The sequence below is a fragment of the Lutra lutra genome, chromosome 4 (assembly GCF_902655055.1).
Source record: "Lutra lutra chromosome 4, mLutLut1.2, whole genome shotgun sequence".
Classification (NCBI taxonomy): domain Eukaryota; kingdom Metazoa; phylum Chordata; class Mammalia; order Carnivora; family Mustelidae; genus Lutra; species Lutra lutra.
The window spans coordinates 195,883,104-195,910,130 of NC_062281.1; the positions used below are offsets into that span (position 1 = coordinate 195,883,104).

The 27,027-nt window shown below is 60.6% G+C and overlaps 1 protein-coding gene across 4 annotated transcripts in view; it reads right to left on the reverse strand.

The window, feature by feature from the left end:
• PRDM16 (PR/SET domain 16) overlaps positions 1-27,027 on the reverse strand; it is a 299,784-nt gene that overhangs the window by 33,467 nt on the left and 239,290 nt on the right. For all 4 annotated transcript variants that reach the window (XM_047727114.1, XM_047727113.1, XM_047727112.1 and 1 more), the window contains exons 4-5: positions 11,335-11,469; positions 1,504-1,606 (exon numbers count right to left, since the gene is read on the reverse strand). In XM_047727114.1, coding sequence (XP_047583070.1) covers positions 1,504-1,606; positions 11,335-11,469 — 238 coding nt within the window. The remainder of the gene's footprint in view (positions 1-1,503; positions 1,607-11,334; positions 11,470-27,027) is intronic.

A 27,027-nucleotide genomic window follows, 5' to 3' on the forward strand; every position in this document is an offset into this window, starting at 1 on the left:
GAAATGTGGACCCAGCTTATTTGAGATCGGGAGCCGGGGTGGGGGGAGAGGGGCGGTTGGTGGTGGTGGGTAGCAATCAAGGTTTTTTTAAAACCTTTTGGAAGAAAGAAGTTTCATTACACAAATGAGATCGTGCCGGGCGCTCCCCTGAGGTAAGTGGGTTTATCTTTCCGTGTTCTCCTGTGCTACCTGAGCTCTACAGGTCTTTCCAACAATTATTTTAAGGAAAATGAGACCATCCCCTCACGACCCAGACCTCGGCCATTTATTTTTCTTTTCTCCACGGCCTAATTGGAACCAAACTTCAGAGGTGCATACAAATAGGACCCGGCTCTGTGGCCTCTGGAGCGGGAGCTCAGAGACATGGGCCACGTGGAACAAGGACCCTCATTGCTGGGCCACGCTTGGGGATCGAAAGGGTAAATTAAGGCAGAGATCTCTGCGTCGGCTCAAGCCCCAGCCAGCGCCACTCCTTCATGTGATAGTATTAGAGGAACTTGTGGTCAGTGGCGTTAGTCATTATGCCCCTGTACCTTCGGACGGGAGGGAAAGAAAGGCAGGAAGGGGAAACCGGCCTCCCCCTGCTCCAGCGTGAACGGAGTCACCAGCCCCCGCCAGGAGGGGAGGCTGCTTCTCTGTTCACTTGTGGGGTCTCGTTCCAAGAAAAGACACCGTGTGCCGGCGGCGGCACGCAGGGAGCCGACGAGCAGTGCTCTGCTGCCAGCACAGCATTCCTCGAATAGACTGAGAAGCGGTTCCAGACCCCAAGGTGAATGGTACATTGCTCCACAGTGTGGATGAAGGAAAATAATTTTTGCATTTCAGAAATCCTAGCCTCTTTGCAGCAGGAATTTTTCGAACGTCCTCTGAGATGCACTCGGCCGTGGTTGAGGGAGGGGGCAGGGGAGCCCCTGGACGAGCACAGATTGACGAGTCAGGAGCGACGGGCAGGGTCAGTGGGAAGAACTCAGCTGTCATTCCTGCCCCTGTGGGACCCCCGGAGCCCCCTGGGTTGCCTCTCACAAAATCAGTTTTCCCTTAACGTTTCTCTTGGACTTTTTGCTGTTAACTGTAGGCAGGCACAGCTTTCAGACACACACACACGCCGTCATTGCCCTCTCTTCAATGAGCCCCAAATGCCTCCCAGGGCTCTGGAGGGTGACGGTTTCCAAGTCATAAAACGTGTGTTTTTGTTTGTTCTTGTTTTTGTTTTTGTTTTTTTTTTAAGTACTGGGGTTGATAATAATACTAGATATTTTAAAAAATCCCCCTGGGAGTCTACCACCACAAAGATATGGTGCCACACGACAGCCACTCACGCGTGTTGTCTGGAGTGCCGTCTGGAATGCGGCGTGTGGCTCGTGTAACTCAAAGACGGGAGAGAACGATGCTTTGGCTGCGAGACTGGGAGGGGGGCCTGGGGCAGGAGCCCAGGAGTGCGGCCCCCGTCACGCGGTGTGATGCGACGGGAGGTCTCGAGCTCCTGCCAGGCGGGGGGCTTACCATCCAGACTGGAGGGCACCGTCCCCAAGGAGTATGCGCCTTCCTTCACGTGCACGAGCAGCTCCTCCCCAGGCTCAATGTCCTTGATGACTTTATAATAAATCTAGGACAGAAAGGCAGAGAGAAGGGGTGAGCATGGCCGTCCTTGCTCAGGGAGCCATGCCGGGCACAGGCAGGCCACGCCGCTCCTCGCAGGGCCCGGCCGGTTGGCCACTTGACCTGCCTACTAACTCCTGCTCAGAGGTCCCCCTCTGGAACTTTGCAGAACATACTCAGAAGGACCGCATCCCTTGGAATTTGTTTCATGCGGTTGTTGGGTGTTGGTGAAGGGATTGAAATCGGCGAGAAGCCACCTGGAAGTTCCCAGGCAGGGCACGTCCCAGCGGGAAACACCAGGGAGGGAGGCTCTTGCCAACCGGGAGCAGGACCCAGCATGGTTCTCAGGGTCCTCGTCCCAGTGTGTAGGCCAGACCCGCGTTGCTGCTGGGCGGGGGGGGCTTGGGGGTCAAGAGTGAATCTGCATGTTCTAAACATGGCCATGCGCGCAGACAGAGGCCCCGCGGGCCAGGGCAGCAGGCTGGGACCCTCCCACGAGTGTGGACACCGTTCCCGAGGGAAGGCAGAGGGGCGCATGCGCCTGCAGCGAGCTCTGTGCCCAGCAGCCATCCTAGGCTAGATGGGCGCTCACTGAGAACAGGCAGGGTGGAGGGGGTCAGGGCAGACGCCGTGGCCTGGGGAAGCAGACTCAGGTCGAGGGGAGGTGAGTTTGGAATATCTAACCTCAACGCTCCAAGGAGCCCTGTGGCTTGCCCACACGTGGCCTCTGGAAAAGGGGCCATCTGCCCTGGAGGTGTGGCCAAGATCTGGAAAACCCTGAGGCTCAGAAGTGCACCAGGGCAGGCCCATTTGAGATGGCACCCAGGGATCGGGCTCTAATGGCCTGGGTGACTGTGGGAGAGGACGGGGGTCTTTCCTCCCTGGGACCCCCTACCCTCTCTGGAGAGCAGTGACACAGGTCCTGGGCGGAGGACAGGTCCCGGGCGGAGGACAGGTCCCAACTCTTCTCATAGTGGGGCTGACACCAGGGGTCTTGCTTCTCAAGTCCAGAAATGTCAAACTGCCTACCACCCGGGTCTCTATCCAGATAACAGGGGTCAAGGTGCTTCCAGGAGCCCGGAGGCCAGAGAGAGGCCAAGATGATTGCACATGCCTTGGGAAATGCAGGGGTCCCAGCTTCTCCAGACTGATCCCCCCGAGAGGCCCTCCAGCACTGCCCTCTTGCTGGAGGGCCGGGGGTGAGGGATCAGGCCAGACCATCCAGCAGCAGCGGGACGTGGCACGGACACCCAGAGACTGAGCGGGGCACGCGGCCCGCATACCACTCCTGCCTCTCCTCTCACCCCCAGGCCCCGGGAAGCATCTGGAGGGCTGAGCTTCCTCCTCCCTCACCGGAACCCTTTTCCCCTCCACAGGCCATGTCCATGTGGGCTCCCACACAAACCACTGGTCCTGACTCGCCCCGGGACAACAGCAGGGAGCTCCCAAGAGGACACACAGAGCCCCACTGGGTCCCCAGCGTGCTGGGACATACCCCGAGAGCACCCAGACAGCAGTAATGAGACGGTGGGCAAACTCCCTCTACCTGCACTAATTTCCTTCGGCTGCAACGCGGGATCGGTGACAAGACTGTAAAACAGAGACGAGACTCTGGCCATTAAGCCCATTGTTGTGACCCCAGTTCTGTGTGTCCATTTATCTAAAGAATGACAGTGACCAAATAACTGTTTCATAAAGATCATACTCGAGCCACTGCATTTCAAAACGGGGTCCAACGTCTGCGGGACTCGAACTCCAACAATGCCAGGGAGGCCCCAACAAAGTGGGCTGTTCCGCCGGCACAGCACCCTCCCATCTGCCCGCCATCGCACCAGTGGGGGCACAAAGGCAGGGACTGGCTGGGGACAGAGGAGGGTCCGCGCCCCGGCTTCCCCTGGGGCCCGTTAGAGGGCAATATGGGCCTGCCCGCCGCCAGGTCCCTCCCCGAGGCCCCGCTCTGACCTGGTGTCCCGCTCCCGCTCCGTGCGAACGCCTCCTGGGGCCACGTCCTCCCTCCGTCCTCCCTCTGGCTGGCTGCTAGGCTCCTACTCCGGGCTAGCGGGGGCTAAGTGTGGCCCGCCTCCCCTCTCTGCCTCCCTGTCCGACCCCCTCGGAGGGCCACCCTGCCTCCCGGGACCCCCTCCCTCCTCACCCCCCTCTCCCAGTGCTGCTGGCTCTCCTGGGATGCCCCCCCCCACCTCGGAGCTGGACCTCCTGGAATCCCCTACGTCCTCCAGGGCTGCTGAGGTCCCCGCCCCCACACCCTCCCAGCTTCCAGGGCTACCCCACCTTGCCGGGACCCCTCTGCAGCCCCAGCCGCACTCCCAGACTGCCGGCCTCCCCGGGACCCACAGTCCCTCTGCCGGCACAGCCCCAGCAGGAGCCTCAGAGCCCAGGGAGGGTCTAGAGCTCTTGGCTGTGGGGAGCAGTCCCAGGCACAGCCGGCACCCTGTCCCCAGCCCTGGACGGTCCTCTGGGCACCTGGCGGGGCTGGAGAGTAGGACACGAGGGCAGTGGCCCTCAGCCGTGGCTGCCTGGACTTTGAGCGGCAGATGGAATTAGTTGCTATTAGTGCTAATTGCAGGGCCGGGCCGCGTGGGGGGCGGGGGCATCCCCAACATGTCTCCACCTGGAAGGGGGGCCGGAGGTGGACAGGAATCAGCGCGACCTTTCCTCGAACTCCGCGGGTGCTGCCTCCGTGGGGGGCATGGAGGTATGAGGGCGACTGGGGTGCACACAAGAGCCGGGGGCTTTCACTGTCGGTTCCCACAGGCACAAAGGCCGTTATCAGCCAGACCCGTGGAGAAAGTCACAGTTCCAGGTCCGCGGGCTTTGCAGACTTCCTGGGACAAAGGCCGGCTGTGGTGGGACGGAGGCCTGGGCGGCTCCCGGCCTCTGGGGTGTTGCAAACGGCGCGTGGACAGAGCCGAGACTATAACACGATTCCCGAGGCCCCTTCAAAGTTCTGGACGTGGGCTGGTCAGGTCCCTTCCACTGTACGCCCTGCAGCGGGTCAGGTTCAGACCTGAGGGCGGGTGGGTGTTGCGGAGGGGCCGAGGGCTCCTGTTTCCATGGGGTGGGGTTGAGGGTCGGTTCCTCCAGGAAACAGAGCCCCTCCCCACCCTGATGCCAGGCCGGCGGCCACGGGGATAGAAGCCAGGTCCCTGGAGGTGACAGCACCCAGGAGGACACGCCCCCCCACCCCCCCAGCAGCTGCAGTGCCCAGGTCCCCAAAACCCGGTCTCCAGGCTCCTGGCGTGCAGTGGGGGAGACCCCGCTGGAGCCTTCCCCACCCCGGGTTCATGATCTGAGAGCTAGGGAAGCCGCAACAGCTGAGTTCACGGGAGCCCATGCACGTCTGCCCTTACAGAGCTTTCAAAGGAACGAAGCCAAGCAGAGGGGGTCTGAAGTCAGGCCCTTGTTTCAAAGTCTTGGGCTCTCCACGAGCACTGCAGCTCCGCACCAAACCCTGGTCCTCTGAGCGACAGCTGTGCTCTCTCCCCCCTCTGTCCCTCTCCAGACGCAGGGACTCGGCTCCCCGCAGGTGGCCAGAGCTCGGGGACAAACGAACGGCCGTGTTCCACACTGGGTGGGGATATGGCCTGAGAAAGGTTGGATTTCACCCAAGATGCGCTCGGGCACTGGCCCTTCCGTGGAAACCATCACCGGCCCCTGAACAACATTCTTTGAGATCAAATATTTCAAATTTAAAAAAAATGGCTCTCCGTTTTGGAGAGAGAAACTCACTTTCTTGAGTTTGTTTTTTAAATATCAAACGAACTCACAGGGATAGGTGCTGTGAATATGAGTTTACGTTCCATGATTTTCATTCCTGTTCCATCTTAGAATCTTACACGTTAAATTGTGAGGAAATCCACCCAAACTACCAGGGTGCCACGAGGAGGTGGGGGCCGGGCCACACTCCCCCCCCGCCCCCCACCACCCCGGAGCAGACGCGTTTTGTAGGAACACGGAGGTGGTCAAGCGCTCCTGCTCTGACCAGTTTGAGAGACGTTCAGGGAGGGTTTCGGTCACATGCACGAAATCTTTGTGTTTTTCTGTCCGCCCTGGATTTGGGAATCGGGCTGGAGTCGTGGGGGCCTCTGGGGTGCTACTTGAGGGTCTCTTCGTGAGAGACAGGCGCCCAGTGAGGGGAATCAGAGTGGCCTGGCTGCCTCTGGCCCGTCTGGAGGGAGGACGCTGGTCCTTGGGCATCTTTGTCTCTCTCTCAAGACCCCTGGGGAGCCGGGGGTGGGGGGGCTCCTGTGCTGTCTCATTGCTTCTAGGACCTAAAGATGCTACATGTGTCTTCACGACTTGCTGTCCCCAAACTGTGGGCAGTCTGTGCCTGGGAAAGTCTTGGACACCGGGCCCAGAGGCTGCCTGAGGGCTCGAGCATTTGGAGTTTACAGAACCACGGAGACCCGAGCAGGGACGTGCAGACAGTCTCTTCCTCTGGGTGACAGAGGAGACACTCACCATGCTCCTGTCTGCCCCTGTGGGGCTGAAGCAGTTGTGTCCACGTCCTCACGGTCTCGCCGCTCCGCCCCGTCACTTTCCCAGCCACACACACGTGGGGAAAAATCGGCACATTTCTCTCTGCCTTTGCGGCGCGTTTGGACCTGGAGAGTGTATCCGTGTCTACACAGACGCTCCCGGCTGCGGCTAGAGAGACAGTCTTCGACCTCCGGAGGGGCATCTCCTGATAACGTATCCCCTTCCACAAATCCGGACGCGAGAGCGCCGCTGGGAGCGCGAGGGCGCGCTTGAATCTGTATCTTATTCTTTGCCGAAGAGAGAGGATCGGTTTGCTCTGAATGCGCAGCTTTCCGACCCCAAGGCATTTGATATATACCTTAAGTCTTCTGAAAACCCGCCAAGAAACGCTACAATGAATCCTCTGCCCTTCTCGTTTCAAAGGGGAAATTGTATCTAATTGTTTGCGAGCTACAATGTTTAATTTAGAAAATGGTGGGGGTTGAGAGCAGAGGGAGAAGGAACGGGGCGCTGGATGCCATCCCGTGAGTTCCAGCCCCCGCGGATCGCTCACAGGCCGTGACGGGCGACGGGCGACAGGCAGAGGGGTCCGCGTGGAGGGAGGGGAAGCGAAAGTGAAAGAGAAGCAGCCTGGGCCGCGCTGGGCCGGGAGCACCGGGTTTTCATTAGAGCGAGCGAGCGAGCGCGGGCTCTCACGCACACGGCTGCGTGCTTATCGGCTGGCTCATCGGCTAACGAAATGCCTTCCTTTAACACGCCCGTCTGCTTCCACTTTGGGGAGCCCCGGCCCCAGGCTGAGCGGTCTCTGCCCGGGGGGAACGTGCCGGTGGTGTTGGGGATCCCCCGCCACCCAGCCGGACCTGGGGGTGCGGTGGGGGCCTCGCGGCCTCTCCTCAGAGTGCCGGGGGGCCTGGAGCCCCTGAGTCATGCTCCCCGATGTCTGTGTGTGACCCCAGCGCCATAGCACGCCGTCCTCAGCCCCGCTGGCCGTGTGAGGTCCGTCGCCGGCATCCTTGCCCTGGAGGGGTGAGGCGGACCGGGAGAGAGCCACACGGTGATCAGGCCCGCATGCGCCTTACTCCCAAGCTCTTGTTTTCATTCTGAACATGGAGACCAACCCAGGGACAGACCCTGTCCGTCTCCTGAAACATTTCAAACGAATTTGTTTGCTCATAATTGCGGGAGAAAGAACCACCCAGGGGTGATCTGAGTGTCTCAGATTTTCCGAGAGGAAAAGCAGGAGCTGGTGGGCGGCAGGGGGAGAGGGAGGCGAAGTCGCCCGGGGCCGGAGGCGGGCTCATGCCACCCAGAGTGAACTGAGGTGCCCGTGGGCTTTCCTTCGCCTTCCGTTGACGCTGAGTGGGAAAGGCAAATCAAAGCACCCCAGCATTTTCGGCTGTGATCTGACTACCCCCAAAAGTCCCGGAGAAAAGCTTCGTCCGTTCAGCCGTCTACTGTGGACGCTCTGTTCCCAGTGGCCCGGCCACCTCTCTGTGGGCTCCATGTGGGTAGCAAGCCACAAGTCACTGTTGAGTTGATGCGGCCGAATCCAGGAGGAAGTTCACGGCCTGGCATGGCCCCTGCTCGTGGGGCTCCCCAACCTGGAGCCTCAGAGAGGACAGAGCAGAGCGACTGGCGGGTCACCCGTCCTTGAGGCCCCTGGGGCCGGGACCTCTCAGAGCCCCGGGGTGCCTGCGGGGGGAGTCTCGGGGCATAAATGAGAAGCTGGAGGCAGGGTCAGGCTCACGGCCATGGGTGCCACAGTCCACGGAGGAGATGCATGGCTCCCTCCAGAGGACACGTGTCCGGTCCAGAGCTGCCGCCTCCTCAGCCACCAGATCATTTCTTCTGGGAGCTGCGACTCCAGAGACTTTTTCTTCGGGACCCCAAGACCCACTCCTGACCCGTCTTCTTCGTCCTCTCAAAACCGGGGCTGAAGTCATGTGACTTGAGCTTCTGAAGACCGTCTGGCAAACCCCACCCTGCATTGTGGATCTTCGATTTTCAGTCTGGACGCTGTCCCTTCCGTGTCTGTGCCGTCGGGAGCCGGTGTGTGTGTGTGCGAGATGGAGACAGAGAAAGGAGAATTGTTCGCTTCCGTGTGTTTGCCTGTGTGCGTGGCAGGGGTTGTCCGTAAGTGCAGGAAATCCTGGTAGAAACCCTTGGGATTATGGAAATCTGAGAAACTCCATTAACATCGTGTAATGTTTCCTTCTCAAAGAGAAGCCTGTCTCCAAAAATCTTTGTTTTATTATTAATATTTCAGGGACATTTTTAGTCCACTTTGTAGCAACCCGTTTGTTTCCAACAGTCGGGATGGGAATGGAGACACTTTCCGCAGGGGCCGTGTGGCCATCCCACCGAGAGAGCTAGTCAGCCTTGGGGAGACTGCTGACAAACTCATTCTGTAATTAAAAGCAGTCCATTAGATCCCTCTCAAAGAGACATTTTTAGGAGCACCTGGGTGGCTCAGTCGGTGGAATGTCCGACTCTTGACTTTAGCTCTGGTCATGATCTCCCAGTCGGGGGTTCCAGCTCGGCATGGAGCTCACTTGGGATTCTCTCTCTCCGTCCCTCTGCCCCTTTCCCTGCTCTCGCGCACTCTCTCTCTCAACATAAATAAATGATTTTTTTTAAAAAGGCATTTCTAAAATTTGCTTTATTCAAGCAATGATTACTGAGGCCTGTGCAGTTGGATCCAAGTGCGGTTCCTCACACTGTTAGAGTCTGAAATCATTAGGATTATTTTACAAAGGAAAATATGCCCCACAATTTGCCCATTTTCCTCTGATAACTGAAATGCAAAGGTAAGACTTTGAGATGAAAATCAGGGCAGCTGACAGCCTTCTGAGCACCTCCCGACCTGGTGCCCATCCGGGGTCCTGCCTCTCCCCTGCTCCTGCTTCCCTGGGTGACCCGAAGGCCCCTCCCCACGGCTGGTGAAGCGCGCAGGTGCGCCTCCTCGGGAGGGACGGGACGCTGTCGGGCACCCCGTTGCTCTGTAACACCGGGAGCGACCACCTGGTCCTTGGAGGCGCTCCAAGGGTGGGGGGCTCCACTCTCCCTCAGAGGCTGGGGATCTGAAATGCCCCAGGTAGAGCAATGTCGACGCTCTGGGTCATGACAGTGTGGCATATGCTTAAATGGACACCCCAAGTTCCATCGGAGCTTGCGAACTGAAATGGGGGTAGTTAATCCCCCAAGGCCACGTCATCCAGCAGGTGGGGAGGGGCCTGAAGGAATTTTGATGTCATAGTGGGATTGAGTAAAAGCGCCAGGAGTGTTTCGGACCCTAAGCCGGATCCTTGGGAAAGGTAAGCACAGGGGGACCAAAGTGGGTTTAAGGGAACCAGTAAGTGTTAAGGACCATCACTCCTGCCCAGAAGAAAGGGCTCTGTCCCCTGGTGGAAAGAGACGGAAAGACGTTGCTGCCAAGCTGTTAATTCCGCCGCGTGGAATGGACACACACACTCCCCCGAAATATTAATACAAAGACAAAGAAAGATGTTTGAGGACAGGCCCCTCATTGAGAAGCTCCCACACCTGCTGGCCTTTCCAGAACTTGGACACAAAAAGGTACCTACTTTGCTACTTAGGTTTGGTTCAAACACTCGAACAAATGTGTTTCATAAATAAAGAGCACAGACCTCCATCACTCTATTCTGCATGTCACAGAAATGCCCTCCTGGGCCCGGCCCCGCGGTGCTCCTTCCACTGCCCCCCAGCTTCCGGACACACGGCCAAGGACACCGTGGCCCACAAAGGAAGGGGCGTTGGAAAGCCCATCTCTCCACGTGCCTACCTCCGATTCTCCGCCACTTACATTTCACCTTCATTTGGAGGAAGGAAAAGTGTTGCTGTTTTTTTTAAGGTCGGATTTTTTGTGGATCTTCTTTTGCTTTAATTTCCTCAATATGCTTTTGTGATTTTCCAAATGCTGGGTTCTATGTACAAACTGCAGTCATCCCAGGCGCAGAGGCATGTTCTAACTTCGCCGGCTTGTGAAGCAAGGACCCACTCGTGCCCAGCGGGGAACGGCTCAACCCAGGCTGAGCCCCGGGGCCGAGAAGGAGCCTGAGCAGAAGAAGGAGAGCTGGGGGGCAGCTAACGGGGGTCCTAGGGACCTCCCTGGTGTTGCTCTCTGTGTTTCTTAATGCAAAACTGTTTCTCTGAAGTCAAGTGCCTCGAACTGCTTTTAATGGTTTGCACAGGCGATGGGAGAATGTGCCCTTTGTTATGTGGTCTCTGAAAACATCTTTGAAAGCAGTGGAATCCCTTTTGCAGATGAAATCTCATGTGTAACCCCAAGATATTATAGGCAAAAGCCAACGGCTCTGATGGGAGGGGCTGGGCCCCCCAGCATTGCGAGGAGCCCGGCGCTCTGGGAGCTCAGTGGAAATGTGCCCGAGGGGTCTGGCTCTGGAGCATGGAGGCTCCAGGGGCCACTTGCAGACTTGTAATTAAAGACATAAACTGAGAGCTCCCAGCACTGGGGACGCGTGGCCTTCCTGGTCAAAAGAAACTCTGCCTGGCATCTTCTGGCCTGTACTGCTCACGGGCCTAGAGGGCCACCATGAGCAGTTGTGGTCCTAGGGCGGCACGGACCATGGCTAGCATGGACCCAGCACGCCGAGCTGGGCCCTCGGCCTCTGGAGGGTTGGCTGCAGAAGTCAGGTGTCCCTTGGTGCTGAAGGGGCCAGGGGCTGAAGTCAGGGCCACTGAGCTCAGGAAGGCTCAGGTGGCTGTGACTGGGGCCAGGATTTTTTGCCCAAACATGTCCGGTTCCCTCCGAAGCCTGGCCCGGACGCCATAGGGATGACGGTCAGCTCTCGGAGGGCAGTGCTGACCCTTTTGGAGGGAGCCTGGCCAGACTGAGCCCTGGAGACGATGGCTCATAAGTGGATGGGCCGGGCTCTGTGCTTCCCTCCTGGGGCAGCACAGCAAGGACGGGGACCCCTGTGGTTTCAAGACCTGCCGCTCCCACGGCTTTCCGTCACGGAAACCACCATCTTTGGGTTCTCGAGCCCCGGCCAGCTGCCAGCTGAGCTCCTCGGCGGAGCAGCCGTGGGGGGTCGCTGAGCGCCCGGAAACTCTGCCCTGGTCGTCTGACAAATCGCCACCCCGCCGCGGGACAGGGCCGGGCAGGAGCTCTTCAGCTCGAAGGCCCCTCTTGTTGGTCTGGGGGCCGAGCCCCCCACCCAGGGCCACTCCGAGGCCCACACGCACGGCCGCACCCACCTGCTCGTTGATCTGGCACATGGTGAGGTTCTGGTCGTCGCAGGAACACGCCACCCGGATGTACTTGAGCCAGCTGCCGGAGCCCGCCTGCCCCACGTCCGCGCACAGCTTCTCTGTGCTCAGGTCTTCGGAGATCTGCCGGGGGGGGCAGAGAACCGGGGAGGGTCAGAGGTATCCTGTGTGCGAGAGTCTGCACGATGCGCATTTGCCCAATGAGGGACCAGCTGCTCGGGCCCTGGAGGGAGGCGGTCCAGCCTCTGGGTCTTGGCAGAACCCCCGGGTGATGGTGAGGTCCTCATCCCACCCAGCTGCCCGTCCCAGGAGCCTCTGAGAGTCCGGTAGAGGGGTGGGAGGCTGGCCCTTTTGCTCACCGAGCAGCCGGCTGCCCTGGCCTGGCCACGACGGAGGCCCCCGGGGTTGCAGGAAGCCCCAGCCGTCCCACATGTGAGAAAGCAGAGGCTGCCGCGTCTGAGAACAGAGCCCTCTGTTGAGGGGCGCTGGGGTGCCCGGCTGCAGGAAAACATTCTAGAAGGTAGAGGTGTTGCTGGGGTGTGTGGCTGCGTCCAAGCCGGTGTGAGTGTGCGTGTGCACGTGTGCATTTCCCTGCCAGCACTCACGACGCCCCGAACGTGAGAAAAGCATTCCGTATTCTTAAAGGCGGGAAGTTTCCATGTGACACCTGGGACCTGGCCTCTCGGTCCACCCTCCGAAGCCGGCGCACCCGCAACGGGCTCGGTGACTTTGTCGGTGCCACGGGGCTCTGAACATGCGCCTCAGGGTGCGCATCTTTGAGCGCGTCATTTACCATCCCCGGCCAGAGGGAGGGGTGCCCCTGGACCTCGGGAGCCTGAGGTGAAAAGGCAGCAGAGTCCCCTCCCATCCCCACCCCTGCTCCGTTCCGTCCCTGCCCCAGGATCTGAATCCAGAGCCTGGGGCCAGCAGCCTCTTAGGCCAACTTCCTGGGAGGTCCAGCCCCAGCTCTTAGCGGGTCGGAGGGAGGGCTGAAGCCTAAGAGGAAAGGGTGTCCGGGTGAGCAGGGGCGTCACAGTGACCTGATACGTTCAGGGAGGGCAGGTAGTGACCTGTCCCAGCAAAGACCAAGGAGACCGATTCCAGGCACCGTGGCCTCTGGTTCCTGGAGCGTGTCCCGCGCACCTGCTCTGCACGATAGGGACCTGGGAAGGGCAAGAGGCTGGCGCCCCGAGGCCCGGAGACGCTGCTTCTGACCAGCAGCTCAGGAAGCTTTGCAACAGTGCGGCTGCCCCCCAAGTGTCCACAGACCCTTTCTGGATGGCCAAGGGCTGTGCCCGGCCTCCGAGGGACGAGGAAGCGCAGTTTCGGGGGCAAGGGTACTGCTGTGGGAGGCACAGAAACTGCCTCGGCCCCGTCTGCCCACGCACAGTGCAGGGCTCCTGGAAACCCCTCCTGGACCCACGCAGCCCCTCCCGTGCCCGACAAGTGTCAGAGCCAACAGGCTTGGGCCCAGCTTTGTTGGAGTCCCCGGAGGCTGACCCGGAAGGGATAAACCCAGGAGCCTCGGGTCTGTGATTCTCCTCTCTGGGGGGCTTTTCCCAGATGGGCTTAATTCTGAGAGAGGGGAGAGGGGCCAGGAGTCCTAGCCAAGGGGAGAGATGAGAGATGGACAGGCAGGGATGGAGGGACAGCGTGGCACAGAGAAGCTCTCTGTCCAGCCCTCTGCCCTCTGCTGCCTGTGTCCAGACCCTCGGGGCGCCCGGGAGCACGGGGGGCATCAGGAGGCCACCGCAGGCTGGCCACAGGGGGAGGAGCGTAGGCCCACATGGGAGAGGCCCCTGTCCGGCACTCACACCTCTCAGGGGCCCTCCTCACGCCTCCCACCCCAACTGCAGGAAACCCGCAGAGGACCCACAAAGCAAAACCTGGGGTTTGCGGCTGTCAGCTGAAAGGTCGGCGCCGCTGCCTTCCTCTGCCGCAGGGAGGACGGGGGTGCCGGGTGGCCAGGACCCACGCACCCCTCCCCTCCCCCTGCTGGGGCCTGGCTCTGTGGGGTGCCCACCCCACACCCTCTGTCTCTATCCAGCTTCGCTTGTGGCACAGGCTGGGGCCGGGGAAGAGGCACTCGCTGCCGGGACCGTCACAGCCGCGTTCTGTCCCCGCACCCCTGCTGTCGCAGCTGCTGCCCCTTGGGGCCCCCTTGCTGCCTCAGGCGTGTGGCTTCACCCTGACGGGCGTGGGCCCGTCTCCCCACCTGGCCGCTGCCAGAAGAGTTATCCCTAACGGACCAGCCAACCTCCGCTCTGAGTGCTTGGGAGCCCCTGTCCCGTTTGCTCACGTATGTGCACGCGTGTGTACATGTGAGCATGTGTGTGAATGTGCACGTGTGTGAGGGGCATTCACGTGGGGGTGGGGGCGGTCAGTTGTGTTTTTGGGAAAAGAGAAAGCAGTCCCAGCAAGTACATGGCCGAAGGCAGCCTGCAGGCCCCCCACCCTGACCAGAGACCCTGGGCTCCCCGCACCTGCCCCTCCCTGGGGGTTCTGCCCCTCTGAGGCCTTCTGCGTCCTCTGCCACGCCCCACTCTCCTGTCTGTCCTCCCCACACTGCCCCGCGTGGGACGGTCCTGGGATGCGGGTCTCAAACAGACTTGGGGGCCCCAGGCCAGGCCCCGACCCCGGGTGGGGACTCGGGGTCCTGCAGGCTCACTCCCCAAGAGGCTAGCCTACCAAGCCCCACACAGACTGGACTCCTCTGCTGCCCCCCATCTCTGTCACACTGGAGGGGGTGTGTGACCCTTCGGCTGCTCTAGGGACTTGTCCTGGGGGAGATAAGGCAGAGCAGAGGAGCCCCAGCTGCCCTCGGTGCTCAGGCTACTGTGGGGTCCTGTCCCGCCTATGCCCGCCCCTCCCCTGGCAACCTGGCCTGCCATCTGTGAGCCAGTTCCCCGCTGTGTGCACCCCTGCGGGCCCAGGAGCCCACCACACTGCCGCCCACCCGGTCGGTCCCTGCCCCCCGCCCCGGAACCATGGGGAGCGCCTTCTGGATGGGAAAACCCGGCCTTCCGGTGAGCTTGCCGGTCTTCGTCTGACCAGCCTCTCTTCTGAAGGTTGGCCCCTGTCCTGACCCTTCCCTGTGCTGGGGAAACCGCTCCAGGTCCCTCAAGCCCATGTGAAGGGTTGGTCACTCAGCCACACGGGACACTGGTCTGTCCCTGTCCCCATCTGGGGGCAGCTCCCCAGCCAGCAGCTTCCTTCCTGGTGACTCCTGGGAAACGCCCTTCCCCTCTGGCCCAGAAGACCTGGTCCCCCAGCCCCTGACCCTTTGGCTGGTCATGGGGTGGGAGTTACCTCCGGGCGGGCGCTGAGGGCTGGAACCCTACCTCTGAGCAGCAGCAGGGGGGCTGCGGGCCTTTCCTCCGGAGAAGGCAGAAGTCCCAGTCTGGGGGCCCCTGAGCCAGTCAGGCAATGGGGGGAGAGGGCCCAGGCCTGTGTCCACCATCGTGGCTGGGCATCAGGGGTGTCACCTGGGCGCACCTGGGCCCACTGAGTAATGGAGTGGGAGGGAGGGCCTGGAGCCTGGGAGCCGCTGCTCTCTTCTTCCGACCGGGGAAGTGCTCCCGGGACGCAGACCCCGTGCCTCTGGCTCTGCAGAAGGACACCACAGGCCCATGTCCTCTCGGACTCCAGGAAGGCAAAAATGGGGCATAGACGTTTGCCTGCCCCTTGCTTCCCTTCCTCTCATCTGTCCGTGCTCCCTGGGTACTCTGCAGTGGCTGAGCTGGGCCGCTGGGAGTGCGGTTCTCTGTGCCTGCGCCAGCCTTCCCTGGTCACCGAAGGCCCCTGAGGCCCGGACGGGTATTGTCCTGTTTCCTGTAAGAGGAGATGGAGGCCCCAGCAGTGGGGGTCGGGAGCTGTGTCGGGGGCCAGAGGTAGGGTCTTTGCACCTGGTCCAAGACCTATGGGGTCCCAGGGTTGGGAACGCAGGCCTGGTCACCACAGGTCCCTCTCTCGGCCTCTTCCACAGTGAGACACTCCAGTGCCCGTGGGGCAGGTGAAGTCCACACTCCTCCCCGCCACACACCAGCTTGGTGGCACGGCTGAGACCTGCTCTGGCCCCAGGAAGCCAAGATAGTCACGAGTGGATGGGAAGGATGGGTACCGAGCCCCAAGGCAACAGGGTGCCCAAGGAGGAAGGAGGGCATGGACCAGCCCCCTGGGCACCCCCTCTGGGCCCCTGGCCCCTTCAGCCAGCAGTGGCCTCCAGGGCCTTGGGGCTGAGTCTCTTCCCAGATTTGAAAACTGGCTCCCTGGCCCAATCCCGTTCCAAAGCCTTGCTCCGGGTATTTGGGGCTGAGCCTCAGGAATCCCAGAGCCTCCAAAGGAAGCCGCCCTCCTGCCCATTCTCCCCACTTGGCCTCACAGGCCTCCCTAGCCCTGGTCCCCCTGCCAGGTCCCCCAGCTCATAAATCACCCCCATCCGCAATGCTGAGTTATGAAGCAAAAGGATGGGAAAATTCTCGTAACCTTGACAATGTTTTTGCACATCATTTGAGGTTTCCTGCACTTCTAATCTGTGGGCTCTGTGCTAGGCTGGTGTTCTCACATCTACTACACCCAGCCGGCCGCCGGCCCTGTCCAGGGTGTGTGCGCAGGCCGGGGCGCCAGGCGTCCATCGTCTGCTCTCCTAACGGATTCTGAGCACATAGGGAGGCGCGGGCCTGGGAGTGTGGCCTCCTGCCACCCCAACCTGGGGCGGTCCAGCAGCTTGGTGGAAGGCCGGGCATGGCGTCTGCCTGTGGCAGCGGCCTCCTTCTCCTACCCCAACCCCTTCTCGAAGGCCCACAAGCCGCGTGGCTCTCGTTTCCGCACACAAGCGCACACACGCGCACTCACACCGTGCTTGGGACTGACGGGTCCACGAGCAGCTACAACAGAAAGTCCGTTCTTGCGATGGAAGGAGGTGGGGACCAGGCCTTCCGGAAACAGCCCCGTCTGGGTGCAGACCCGGAGCCTGGATGAACTCATACATCCTGTCCTGACTCTCACCATGGGGCTTGGTGGGAACCTGACCAGGCACAAAGTGGCAATGCGGCGGGCAGTGCAGGGTCACAGTGCGGCTGGGCAGGCAGCAGGAGTCCTGGCAGGCGGGTCATGGGCCTGGCCCTGGCCCACACCTGCTCTGGCTGTGAACGGGGCATGGGGGGCGCGGGGAGGGAGGGTGGCGCGGGAGGGAAGGGGGGCGGGGCAGAAGGGGGCTGCTTCCAGGAAACACAGGTGGTTCCTGGAGGCCCTTTCTCGAAGACCAGGCCAGCCTGGCTCCTGAGCTCACGAAGAGAGGGGCTAGAAAGCCCGTGTTTTCTGGGCCTTTGCCTCGAAGAAGCCGGGTGGGGCTCCCAGATGCGGTGGCTGTTGTGTCTCCAGGAGGCAGGCGACAAAGGCCAAGGTCTTTGGTCTCAGAGACCCAAGAGCAGGGCCCAGATGCGGCTGGTGCAGGAGGCAGCCGGGGTCCCGCACGGGCCTCTGACGGTCCTGGGGCTGCGGTGTCGTGCCCGGGTGGCACGCAGCCTCTCAGTATAGAGCCGGAGCCCGGAGCGTTGTGGAGCCCTGATGCCCTCAATGACCCAAGAGAACCCGCAGCCCGGCAGCTCCTCAGGCCGCCAGGCGCCACGCAGGGCTCTCACACCACCTCCCGCTAAGTGTGCAGACTCGTGGGGCCTGCCGCTCTCCTGGGGTGCGGGGTGTGTGGCCGGTGCCCGAGCCTGCTCCCCCTGCCCCTGGGTTTCCTCTCGGCTCTCTGCCTCCTACCCCACCCCTCCCTTCCTCCCAGCAGACTCAGCCCTTCACTCCCCCTTCAGCCTGGGCGCGAGCTGCAGCGACGGGGAGACCCCCCAGCAGCGGCAGGGTTTGCAGAAAGCTGGAGGTGAAGCAGAGTTTCAGCCCCGCGTGGCGCAGAGCCCAAGCCCTCCCCGGGTGCCCCGGAGCGGGACTCACACTCCCTGAGCATCGGTAGCACAGGGGACAGGAGAGGGGCCGGGCAGGGCTCTGTGGAGTCATCTGGGGCAGAACCCCGCTCTCCGGCCCTTGGTGTGAGCTGACCACGACCTTGCTCCAGGGGGTCCCCCACGCGCTGCGGGCAGAGGGCGTGCCTGGGGGCTGGGCTTCCTCCCAAACGCGTGTCTCTTCCGACAGCTGTGCGCTGTGGCCCTGACCCAAGACAGACACACGGGCAAAACGGTGATCAGACAAGCACGTTCAAGCGTCCAAGTAAATAAAGGAACGAATGCCTCAGGAGGGTCAGTGACAGTCATGGCCATGGTGGGGTCTGTGTAGACCTCAGGCCACAAACAGCCTGTGAGGTGGGCAGGGAGCCTTGCAAAGGGGCAAGCACCCCGTCACTAGGGGAATTCAAGGAGGTCTTGGTGGCCGTCCCTTCAGGGTGCTCAGGAGGGAGGCTGGACTTTCTGAACTCCACATGCTTTCCCAGGCCCGAAATTGCATAATTCTTCACTCGACAACCCCAGGGAAGCTGTCGGGGGTCCTGCCTCCGTTTCTCCTTTGGAACTAGAGAGCCCCTCTCCTGATTCCTGGCCTTGGGGAGGCCTGTGTCTCCAGGTGGGGCCACACTATTATGAGGAATCGGTTTCTCACTGGGAGCTTGCAGAAGACCCCCAGGACGGAGCCCCGGGCCCACACCACGCCTGGCACCCAGAGTGTTCTAGGGTGTACGTGCTGTGGGGCCATATTTCCGGTCCCTGGTGGCTGCAAGGACAGCAACTGCCCTGGCTGGTGGCACCTGCTCGTGAGCTCTTCAGAGATCGGCTGGTGGGCTCTGCTACCACAGGGTGATGAGGGCAGTGGCTAGAAGCAGGGTCCTTCCCTGGGTTTTCTGGGTTGTCAAGAAGTAGTCAGGGGGCCAGCCAGGAATCCTGAGGGGGTCCCCAAAGGGGACAAACCAGCTCTGGCTGAGAGTAGGAGAGGGGCATCCAGCGAAGAGACTCTGTCCTCTGTGTCTCCCCTCAAGACCCTGCCGGCCACCTGTGTGTGGGACTCTCGACAGTTTTCGGCGGTGTTTCCAAAGAGAAAGCCCCTGGTCACTGAGGGGAGCCCTGGGCCCAGCCTCGGCCCCCAGCAGGGGAGGGCCCGTGTCACAGCCCGGGGCCAGTGTCCCAGTGGCCTCCTGAGCGGGAGGCCGAACAGTGGGAGTCCCAAGGACCCCCTCCCCTCGCCCCGCCCCAGGGGGTGGCAGGCTGCTCTAGCCACTCCCAGGGGGCCACTGTGACCATAGGCTGTGTTCTCAGCCGTCGCTGATGGGAGCACATGATGACATGAGCCTCTCGCCTATGATGTCATCTATAAACTGAATTTTGGCAGCGGGGGCCCTGTGTACAGGGGCGTCCTCCTTAAAGGTGTCCTGCACTGTGGTCAGATGGAGAGTTCTTCTGGAAGGTGAGCGCCCTGTGTGTGACAGCCTGGTTTCCGTTGGGAGCAGGGTGGAGAGGAGGCCGGAGGGGACACTGAGGCAGGTGCAGGGATGAGGACTGCCCCAGCCCCTTCCCAGGACGCAGCTGAGAACCAATGGATGAGCCCGATGCTGACATTCTCCACGTCCCTGCAGGGAGCCTCCTGTGTCCCCCCGGGGGCCGCCTCCATCCACAGTGCCGTCCCTTCCTCCCAGCCAACCCCGGAAGGACACTGGAGCGTGTCAGAGTCTACCGACACTTCCCAGGAAAAGCAACCGGGCTGACCGAGGTGCTCAGGCCGGGGTCCCGCTCTGTCCTCTGCTTGTGGACAGTCCTGAGCACAGCCCCGTAAAACCGGCCTCATGTCCCCATGGGGACACACACCTGGCAGTAGGTGCTAAAGCCTCTACCACCCCCGTCACTGCTGGATGGAGGGCGATCTCCAGCTGCTCTAAACCCCCGGCGCCTGCTCCCGCTGCTGAGGAGGGAGTGGGGCCCCCACCATGTGGCCTGAACCCACCCAGGAAAGCAGGTAACCTCGGACCCCGGGCCTCCCTTCCTTCTGACACCCTGAGGGGACAGCTGGTGTCACAAGGGTGTACTTGGCCGAGCGGGTCTTGAGAGGTTTCTGACCTCAGATAATCCAGGTATAATCTGGGTACAAATGCTCTCTGCCTGTGTGCACCCCCACCCCGAGCTGGGACAGCGGGGGTGCCAAGAGCCGTCTTGTGGGTGCGCACGTGCAGAGGCACGGTCCCGCCGGGACCCCCAGCAAGCCCAGTGCAGAGGGTCCCAGCCCTACTGTGCCCCGGCTCAGGGGTTCCTGCTCCTGGCGGGACAGAAACATCACCTCGGCTCCTGGTGGCCGGGCCTGGAGGCTGACCGGGGGTTTGAGGCTCAGGGCAGTGCAGAGCCACGAAGAGCCACCAACTTGCCAACACACGGCACGTTTGGGCAGGTGAGGGCTACCAGCACCGACAAGCCCCCCAAATCCCGGCCCGGCTTGCAAAGTCCCCCAGCGGGCAGGTTCCACGCAGGCGCCCCTCCCGGGCCCCTGCCGGCCCGCCCCGCCCCTCGGGCCCCTGCGGTTAACAGCCACCAGCCCAGATGTTTTTTCCAGCCCTAATTTCATTTGAAGCTGGGTCCGGAGCAGAAGTCTCCGAGCCTGGGGCTGCTATGACCACAGACTCAGCTGTGACATTCTGAAGTGAGACACTGTCGTTTTGTTCTTGATCATAAAAAAGATTGGAAAAAAAACCCCAAGCCACCAAACCCAAACGCTTGTGGTGGTGCCTCTGCCCAGGGGCAGGTGGGAGCCCAGGCTCTGCCGCAGGAAGCAGCCCCGCCGTCAAGCTGATGCGAGGCCCTAAAAGGTGTCACACTCGTGACCCTTCTCTGGCCACAGAGATGGGGACGCACTGCAGAGCCTGTGAACGGCCTCGCTCACGCCCGGCAGGTGCAGGGGAAATTCTCACAGCGGCTGAGCTGCTCCGAACGGGGGCTGGAGACTTCCCAGCACGGCCGCACGCGCCCTGAGACCTTCCTCCTGCTGGACGAAAGCCCCAAGTGTGGAAGCCAGGCCGAGACGTCACCAAGGCCCCCCTCGCCCAGCTCTGTCGCCTCGGCTGGGACTTCTGCGTCCTCCAGCCCACGAGCTCGGGGGGTGCTCGCAAGTCCAGGGCCTTGTCCTCACGCCCTCTTGGTCCTCCCTGTCTCTGGGGACCACGACTGTGCAGGCCGCACCCAGGACTGGCTTCCAGACGGGCCGCTCAGAGAACCAAATGCAGCCGGGTGGAGAGAGGTTCGGTGTCCGCACCCCTCCTCTCCGGACCTTCTCCACGGGCAGCCCACTGGGCTCTTCCCCACACTTGGTCACGAGGAGGCGACGTGTTCCTCCGGCCACCACCACGTGCGGACGGCAGACACTGTTGTCATTGCTCCAGCCGCTAGCCACTGCTGAACCTCCCCACCAAGTCACGAGAGTCACACCGAGTCACATATCACCCCGTTCCCTAAGGGGCAGCCACTGTTGCAGCCACCTTTGTAGATGATGAAAGTTTACACAGAGGAGCTCAGGAACCAGCCCAACGTTGCACAGCAAGAAAAGGGGCAGACAGGCTGGGTGAAGGGAACTGGCGGCCAGGCTCACCCCTCCTGTGATCCACGCAGACGAGTGCTTCACACCCGGCCAGTCTCGTCCTTCTCACCTCTCTTCTACCTGAGCTGCTGGCCAAGAATAGCTTCCCCAGAGCCTTGCCAAGGACGAAGGTTCAGCTGGGGCTCACTGAATGTCTCCACAGATGAATGGCCGGATGGTGGGTGCATGGGTAGATGGATGGATGGATAGGTTGTTGGATGGATGAATGGAGAGACGGTTGGATGGACAGATGATTGGATTATTGGAGGGATGGATGATGGCTAAGTGGATGGATGGATGAGTGGGTAGATGGATGGACGGGTGGACAGACAGTTGGATGAATGGATGGTTGGTTGGATGGATGGATAGACAGATGGATAGATGGTGGACGGATGGATGGATGCATGGATGGAAGGATGAGGCACAGTTTTGTAGACCTTCCCTGACACTTTTGGCTTCCTACACTTCCCAAATGAGATATAAGGGAACATCCTTCCAGGACTTGTAAAGGCAGCAGCACACAAGGACACCTCTCCCACGTCAGGGTGGGCCCCTCTGAGGGGCTCTCACAGTCCCTGCCCCATCACAGTACAGATTGCAGTGGGCCATGACTGTCTCGTCCCCATCATTCCTTTCTCTTCCCATGGATGACAATGGCGTTCACGGTTTCATCTGGCTGCTTCCCAGATCCCGGCAGACAACGCATGCTCAGTGAATAAGAGACAAAGGGGCGTGGTGCTTCTGGACACCTGAGCTCCGCCCCCCGCCCTATTCCATAGGCTTTGTGCTCTGCCCAGTGGCTCTTTCCTTCCTCGTCTCCCCTTGTCACACTCTGGACCCCTTCCTTCTTGTTCCCCCACAGACTCTGCTCGAGGAAACACACAGCCTCCTTCCAGCTGCCCCGCCTTGCGGGAGGCCAGAGTTGCAATTCCTCCAGGGTCCAGTGTGACAGTATGACTCCTCCCGGGGCCAGGTGACAGCATCTCACTTCCCAGGACAGAGGCCATGCTGGCTTGTCCGTCTCAGCATCCTTTGGGACTCGGCACACAGCAGGCGCTCGGCAAGGCTCTGGCGGCGGCCAGGATGGGGCCGGCCGGCTATATTTACTGCCTCTCCTGCCATCAACCCAGTCTCTCTGAGCCCATCCTTCTTCCTCCTCGGGGACGCGTCGGTCTAGAGAAGCTCTGTGACTCATTGCCTTCCATATCGGGCCTCATGTTTTGAGACCGGCTCCTGCAAATACCTCAGAGCCGAACTTGAGCAAACACCTGCCCGTCCCCAGAAGGAGGGCCCGCTGCTCCCTGACATACAAAAATGGTCATTGGCAGAGGGCTTCTGGGGCTGACGCTATTGTCTTTGGATGCCCTGCAAATGGGCAGTGCTGGTTCCTTCCCCAGAAGGCCCAGGTCTGCGCACATTAACATGTGGGCCTGGGGCTGCCTGCACCTGCCCCTTCGTTCTGGTTCTAGGGAGATCGGAGGCGCGCTTTTCCTCCAAACAGCTTGTAATGACCCTGCTTCCTAGGGTTTTCCTCCCCAGGACGTGCAGAGCTTCTTGCTGTCTAGTTGGTTAAGTGAGGTGAGGCTCAGGTCCTGTAACTATGATCCAATGGGCTCTTCCTTCCTCTCATACCCCACCCTCCCCAAGGACCAGACATGGAAGACCGATGGGGAGGGGCGGGGCCCTCTTTCTGGAAGTCACGGGCTTCTCTCAAGCTGTCATCCCGGCCAGAGGCCATCTGGTTTCTCAGGTATGGACCTCGGGACGCTCCCCAGGTCTGCCCTTGGATGTGAGCTCAGCGTGAGGCGTCTCCCTGGGAGCCCGAAGCCGGCTTCCTTCCCAAGCTGGGGGCGCCCTCGGTCCGATCGGCAAGTTTGAAAACTATTCATAGACAGAAGTGGGCAAAGTCAGTCTTGAATGACAGATGGGACCAATTAAATTCAGTAGCCCTCCCTCTTTCCCCACGTTCCAGCCCTGCTCCTACAGCCAGTCACCTCTGACGAGATATGTCACAGGAATTAGAAGTGTGTCCCCCACGATGATGTTACCTGGATCCCTTTCAGGTCCACACCAGCCAATTCCAAACATCTATTCAAACCCGGGAAACAGAATCGAAACGGTTTATTAAAAACCTAATCACGAGCATTTATACGACACAAATAGTTCTGAACGGCACCCACCACCCCACGGCCCCTCCTGGGGACAGCACAATACAGCCGATTACCCAGAATTTAAACGGGGGTGTTTGAGAGCCTGGGAACATTTAATGGGGATCTTTCTTTGTGAGGATTCTGCTATTGTATTTTTTTTTTTTTTTTCACTTGAAGAAAGGCAAAGGATGGGAGGGCGCATTCACTTTCCTCCCTTGAGTGATAGGAGAATATATGGCTTACTCTGGCTCTGCTTCTATTGATGCTGTCGGGATGTGAATACCAGCCCATGGGAAGAGGCAGCTCCCTGCCTGCTTGGTGGGACTGGTACAGCGTGGCTTAGGGTGACTCCCTCTCAGCTGTCCGGAGCCAGGCCGCTGGCAGGTGAGGGGATTGGAGGTCTCTTGGGTGGGGAAGCCGTGAGGGCAGACGGCTCCATCCCTCTTCAGGGCCCCGGCTCTAGGGGCAGGGCTGGGTGGTGGCCATCGTTCTGTCTTGGCTTCCTGGATCGTGGGCTCCCCCACAGACAGTGAGAACAGTTCTGGGCAGAGGGGTTTCCTTTGAGGTCTTCCCAGCCGGTGGTGGCCACCAGGGCTTGCTCACGGGGCCCCACTCCGGTGGCTGGGACCCCCCCAGACGTCCTCCAGATGGAGGTGCCAGAGACCTGGTCTCTGGGGTAGCTCCTGGGTTCCCAGCCCCACGCCAGACAAGCAGTTCCTCGGCGATCCCTCGAAGGTCGGGAGCGGGTGGTTCCCCCTCCCTTCTCTTTTCTAGAAGGTTCTCTGTCTCTTGAACCAATGTAGCACTTTACTTGTATTTTGAGTTATTTTTGTTCAGTCCTCATCTCAAGATGATCATTTTGAAGTTATTTCTTCAGTGAAAATAGTCTCCAGGTTGATTCTTTCCTGAGTGCCTTGTGTTGAAGACGAGGCGTCCTCGTTTTACCACCCAATCTAGTGTTTTAACAACATAATGACAAAGACAGCAGAATCGAAATATTTAAAATCAAGTACACGCCCCGTCCCGGTGATTCATTTGTGCATCAACTACAGATTGTGAAAGCCGGCTTCGGAAGCGTAATTACTTGAAAATACACGACTACCTCACTCCGGTCAATATTTCCCATGTATGCGTGTATTCTACAGTGAAGCAGAAAGGCTCTCGGAAAACATCATCTCCCTAAAATCCTGGGGTGCGCGTCACAGCTACGGGCGCTCGGAGTCTGGCACTCTGCCGGGATAAGGCCCCAACCCCGCGTTGGATGGTGAGTCCCCGGCTGCGTGTGTGGCCTCCCCCAGTGCTGTCCTGCCGCTCCTTTAGATGAAAACCAGACGACTGGCACAGTTGGGGGCCAGTCCTAGACAGGGCCTGCTGTGGCTCCCTGCGGTCAAGAGTATTTCTGCCGAGTCTCAGAGCCTGGGGGTGACGGAGGACCCCAGGCTGGGTCATGCCTGGGCCCCGAGGAAGGCTGCTGGGGTCTCGGTCAAGGCCCCTAGGGACGCCGCAGGTGGGCAGGTAGCATTATCCCTGGGGAAGGAGCCCCGTCCTAGGTCCTGGCCTCAGGCTCTTTGTGCCCTGGGGAGGGGAGGGGCAGGGACCTTGGCAGGGGGAGATGACCCAGAGGATGACCACCGGCTGGCCAGGCCCAGGGCCACCGGTGTCACCTCATAGGCCATGACCGCACAGTGGCAGATGCCCCAGACTGCGTGCTCCGTAGACACACCAGGGGTCCTTACGCCGTAACCACTCATGAGAAGATCCTACGTCCTCGGCTCTCTGCCGTGGTTGGTGGAGACACAGCCGGACGGACTTCAGATCCTGGGATGTTCCCGTGAGCAGCTCACAGGCAGACGGCGGTCGGAGTCATTTTCATTTGCGGGGAGAGGGGAGTAGAACGTGAGTGAAAACCCCCTCCAGCTCAGCCAAGACACCTCCTTCCCGATGTGGGCTCGGTGTCCCCTCCAGCGACCTGCCTCAGAGGGGCTCTTTTTCTTCTCACATTTGGGTGGAAGAGGATTCAAATTAGGTTTGAGATTTTCGTCATGCTGTGGCTTCTGGAGGGATGTCCTTTCACAGGGACCTTCGAGGAGCTGTTAAGTCCAGGCACAGCCACGAAACTGGAGAGCCGTAGGGCTGCACGCACATTTTAGACAACAGACAGACGCTTGGCCATAGCGTTTCCGGAGAGATCCGGGCCCTACTGTGTCCTAGCGACTCCCGAAAAGCTATCTGGCTGTCTGTGTGCTGGATGTGAGGGTCACCCGAAAGGTGGCTCCTCTCCGGCCCCCACCTCAGCAGCAAAGCTTGCCTTCGACCTTCTCTGTGCTGGAGGAGACCCCCCCCCACCAAGCCTCAGGCCACACCTGCCGTGCCATCCACACACATGACCTCCTGTCGGTGGACACGGGGGAGGGAGTGACCCCTGTCCTGGGGCAGCCTGATTCCTGTCCCCCCACCCCCGCCACAAACACCCCTTTTGCTTGTCGGAGCATAAACGCTGCGAGCCACGTGGTCGACATCTTGAATGCAAAGCAGAGCAAAAGGAAATGGCGGAGCGGCCCCCCATGGCCCCCCATGGCCCCCCACAGCCTCCCATGGCACAGAGTTCCCTCTGTGCGCCACCAGCCGGGGTGGACCAGGCTCAGGGTGCGAGGACGCGGTGACGGCCCCGTGTGATGCGATAGGACGTTAACCACACATTCTAGTAATAAAATAAAATAAAATAAATACTAATAAACATTCGACCTCGAGTAAAGATCCTTCACGAGACACCCTCGTCGTTTTCCTGCCCCCGCTGCAGTTTTTTCTGGAAGGGCTCCAGCGAGCCCAGGGTGGTGCAGCGGCCTTGTTTTCGGAGGGAACAAAAGGTCTTTCTTAGTTGTAAGGGCCGTCAAGTTTATCCAAATATTCTCAGCTTGCTACTAGCCCCTTTCTGAATTGGTATTTCCAATAAAAGGACACTTTGTATCTTTAAGCCACACGCCCACCCCCCCCAGCAAGGATGCGGAGGGCAGGGAAGCCTGCTGGGCGCCGCGGTTGCCTCTTCCTCGGGGACGGGAGGGAAGGGGGCGGAAGGGGGCAGCCGCGGGCTGAGCACCGCGGTCAAGGCTGAACTCAGAGGGAAGGGGACGGAACCCGCGGGGGGGTGCCCACCCCACAGCACACCACCGACGACGTAGCATCGGCTCTCATTTTGTGCAAAGCCCGTCCAGGCCTCCAGGCTCGTTAGGTCCTGAGCGCGCTCAGAGGCAGGGCAGAGAATTCCTTCCAGCCGGGCTGTGAGGCCTGTGTTCTCGCCTGCAAGCGGCCTGGGGGAAGCCCGCCTCTCCTCTCCCTGCGAGGCATCCGTTCCTCGCCCTCTGCCCGGACCCCCTCCCGCCAGCCCGCCCTCGCGCCCAGACCTGTGTGTGCCCCACGCCCGGCAGAGCGGTCCCCACAGCACCACAAAGGGCATTTCCTTCCCCACAGCCCTCCTCCAAACGGCTCTGATTAGCGTTAATGATAATTCTCATTAATCACCGTCAGCGGCTGCAGAATGGAAGTCAGGCGTCAGCAAAGTGACAGGAGCCACTTAGACGGTATTTATGACTTGCGCGCGCCGTGGTGGCTCTGGGCCCTGACCCCTCTGGCCTGTGGCTGACATCGTGGCCAACATCTGGGCTGTGGCTGCCCAGCACGGAGCCCTTGGTGTTTCTCCTCCTAGCCTGACCTCAGGGATGCCACCAGCCTCGGGAACCCTCCTCGTGCTCGGCTGAGCAGAGCGAGGGGAGGGGGCCTCGGGCCGAGGGACGAGGAAGACGCAGGACGGGCTCTTGTGTTGCTAGCAACACCTTCCTTCCCAGAAGCCCCCAACCCCCTTTCCTCAACCTTACCTCCGGGGAGGGTTGTCTGTCCCCGTGGAGCCCAGCACAGACCGACCCAGCTCAGAGGGGGGACCATGTTTGATCTACCTGCGACCCAGGGCCACGCACAC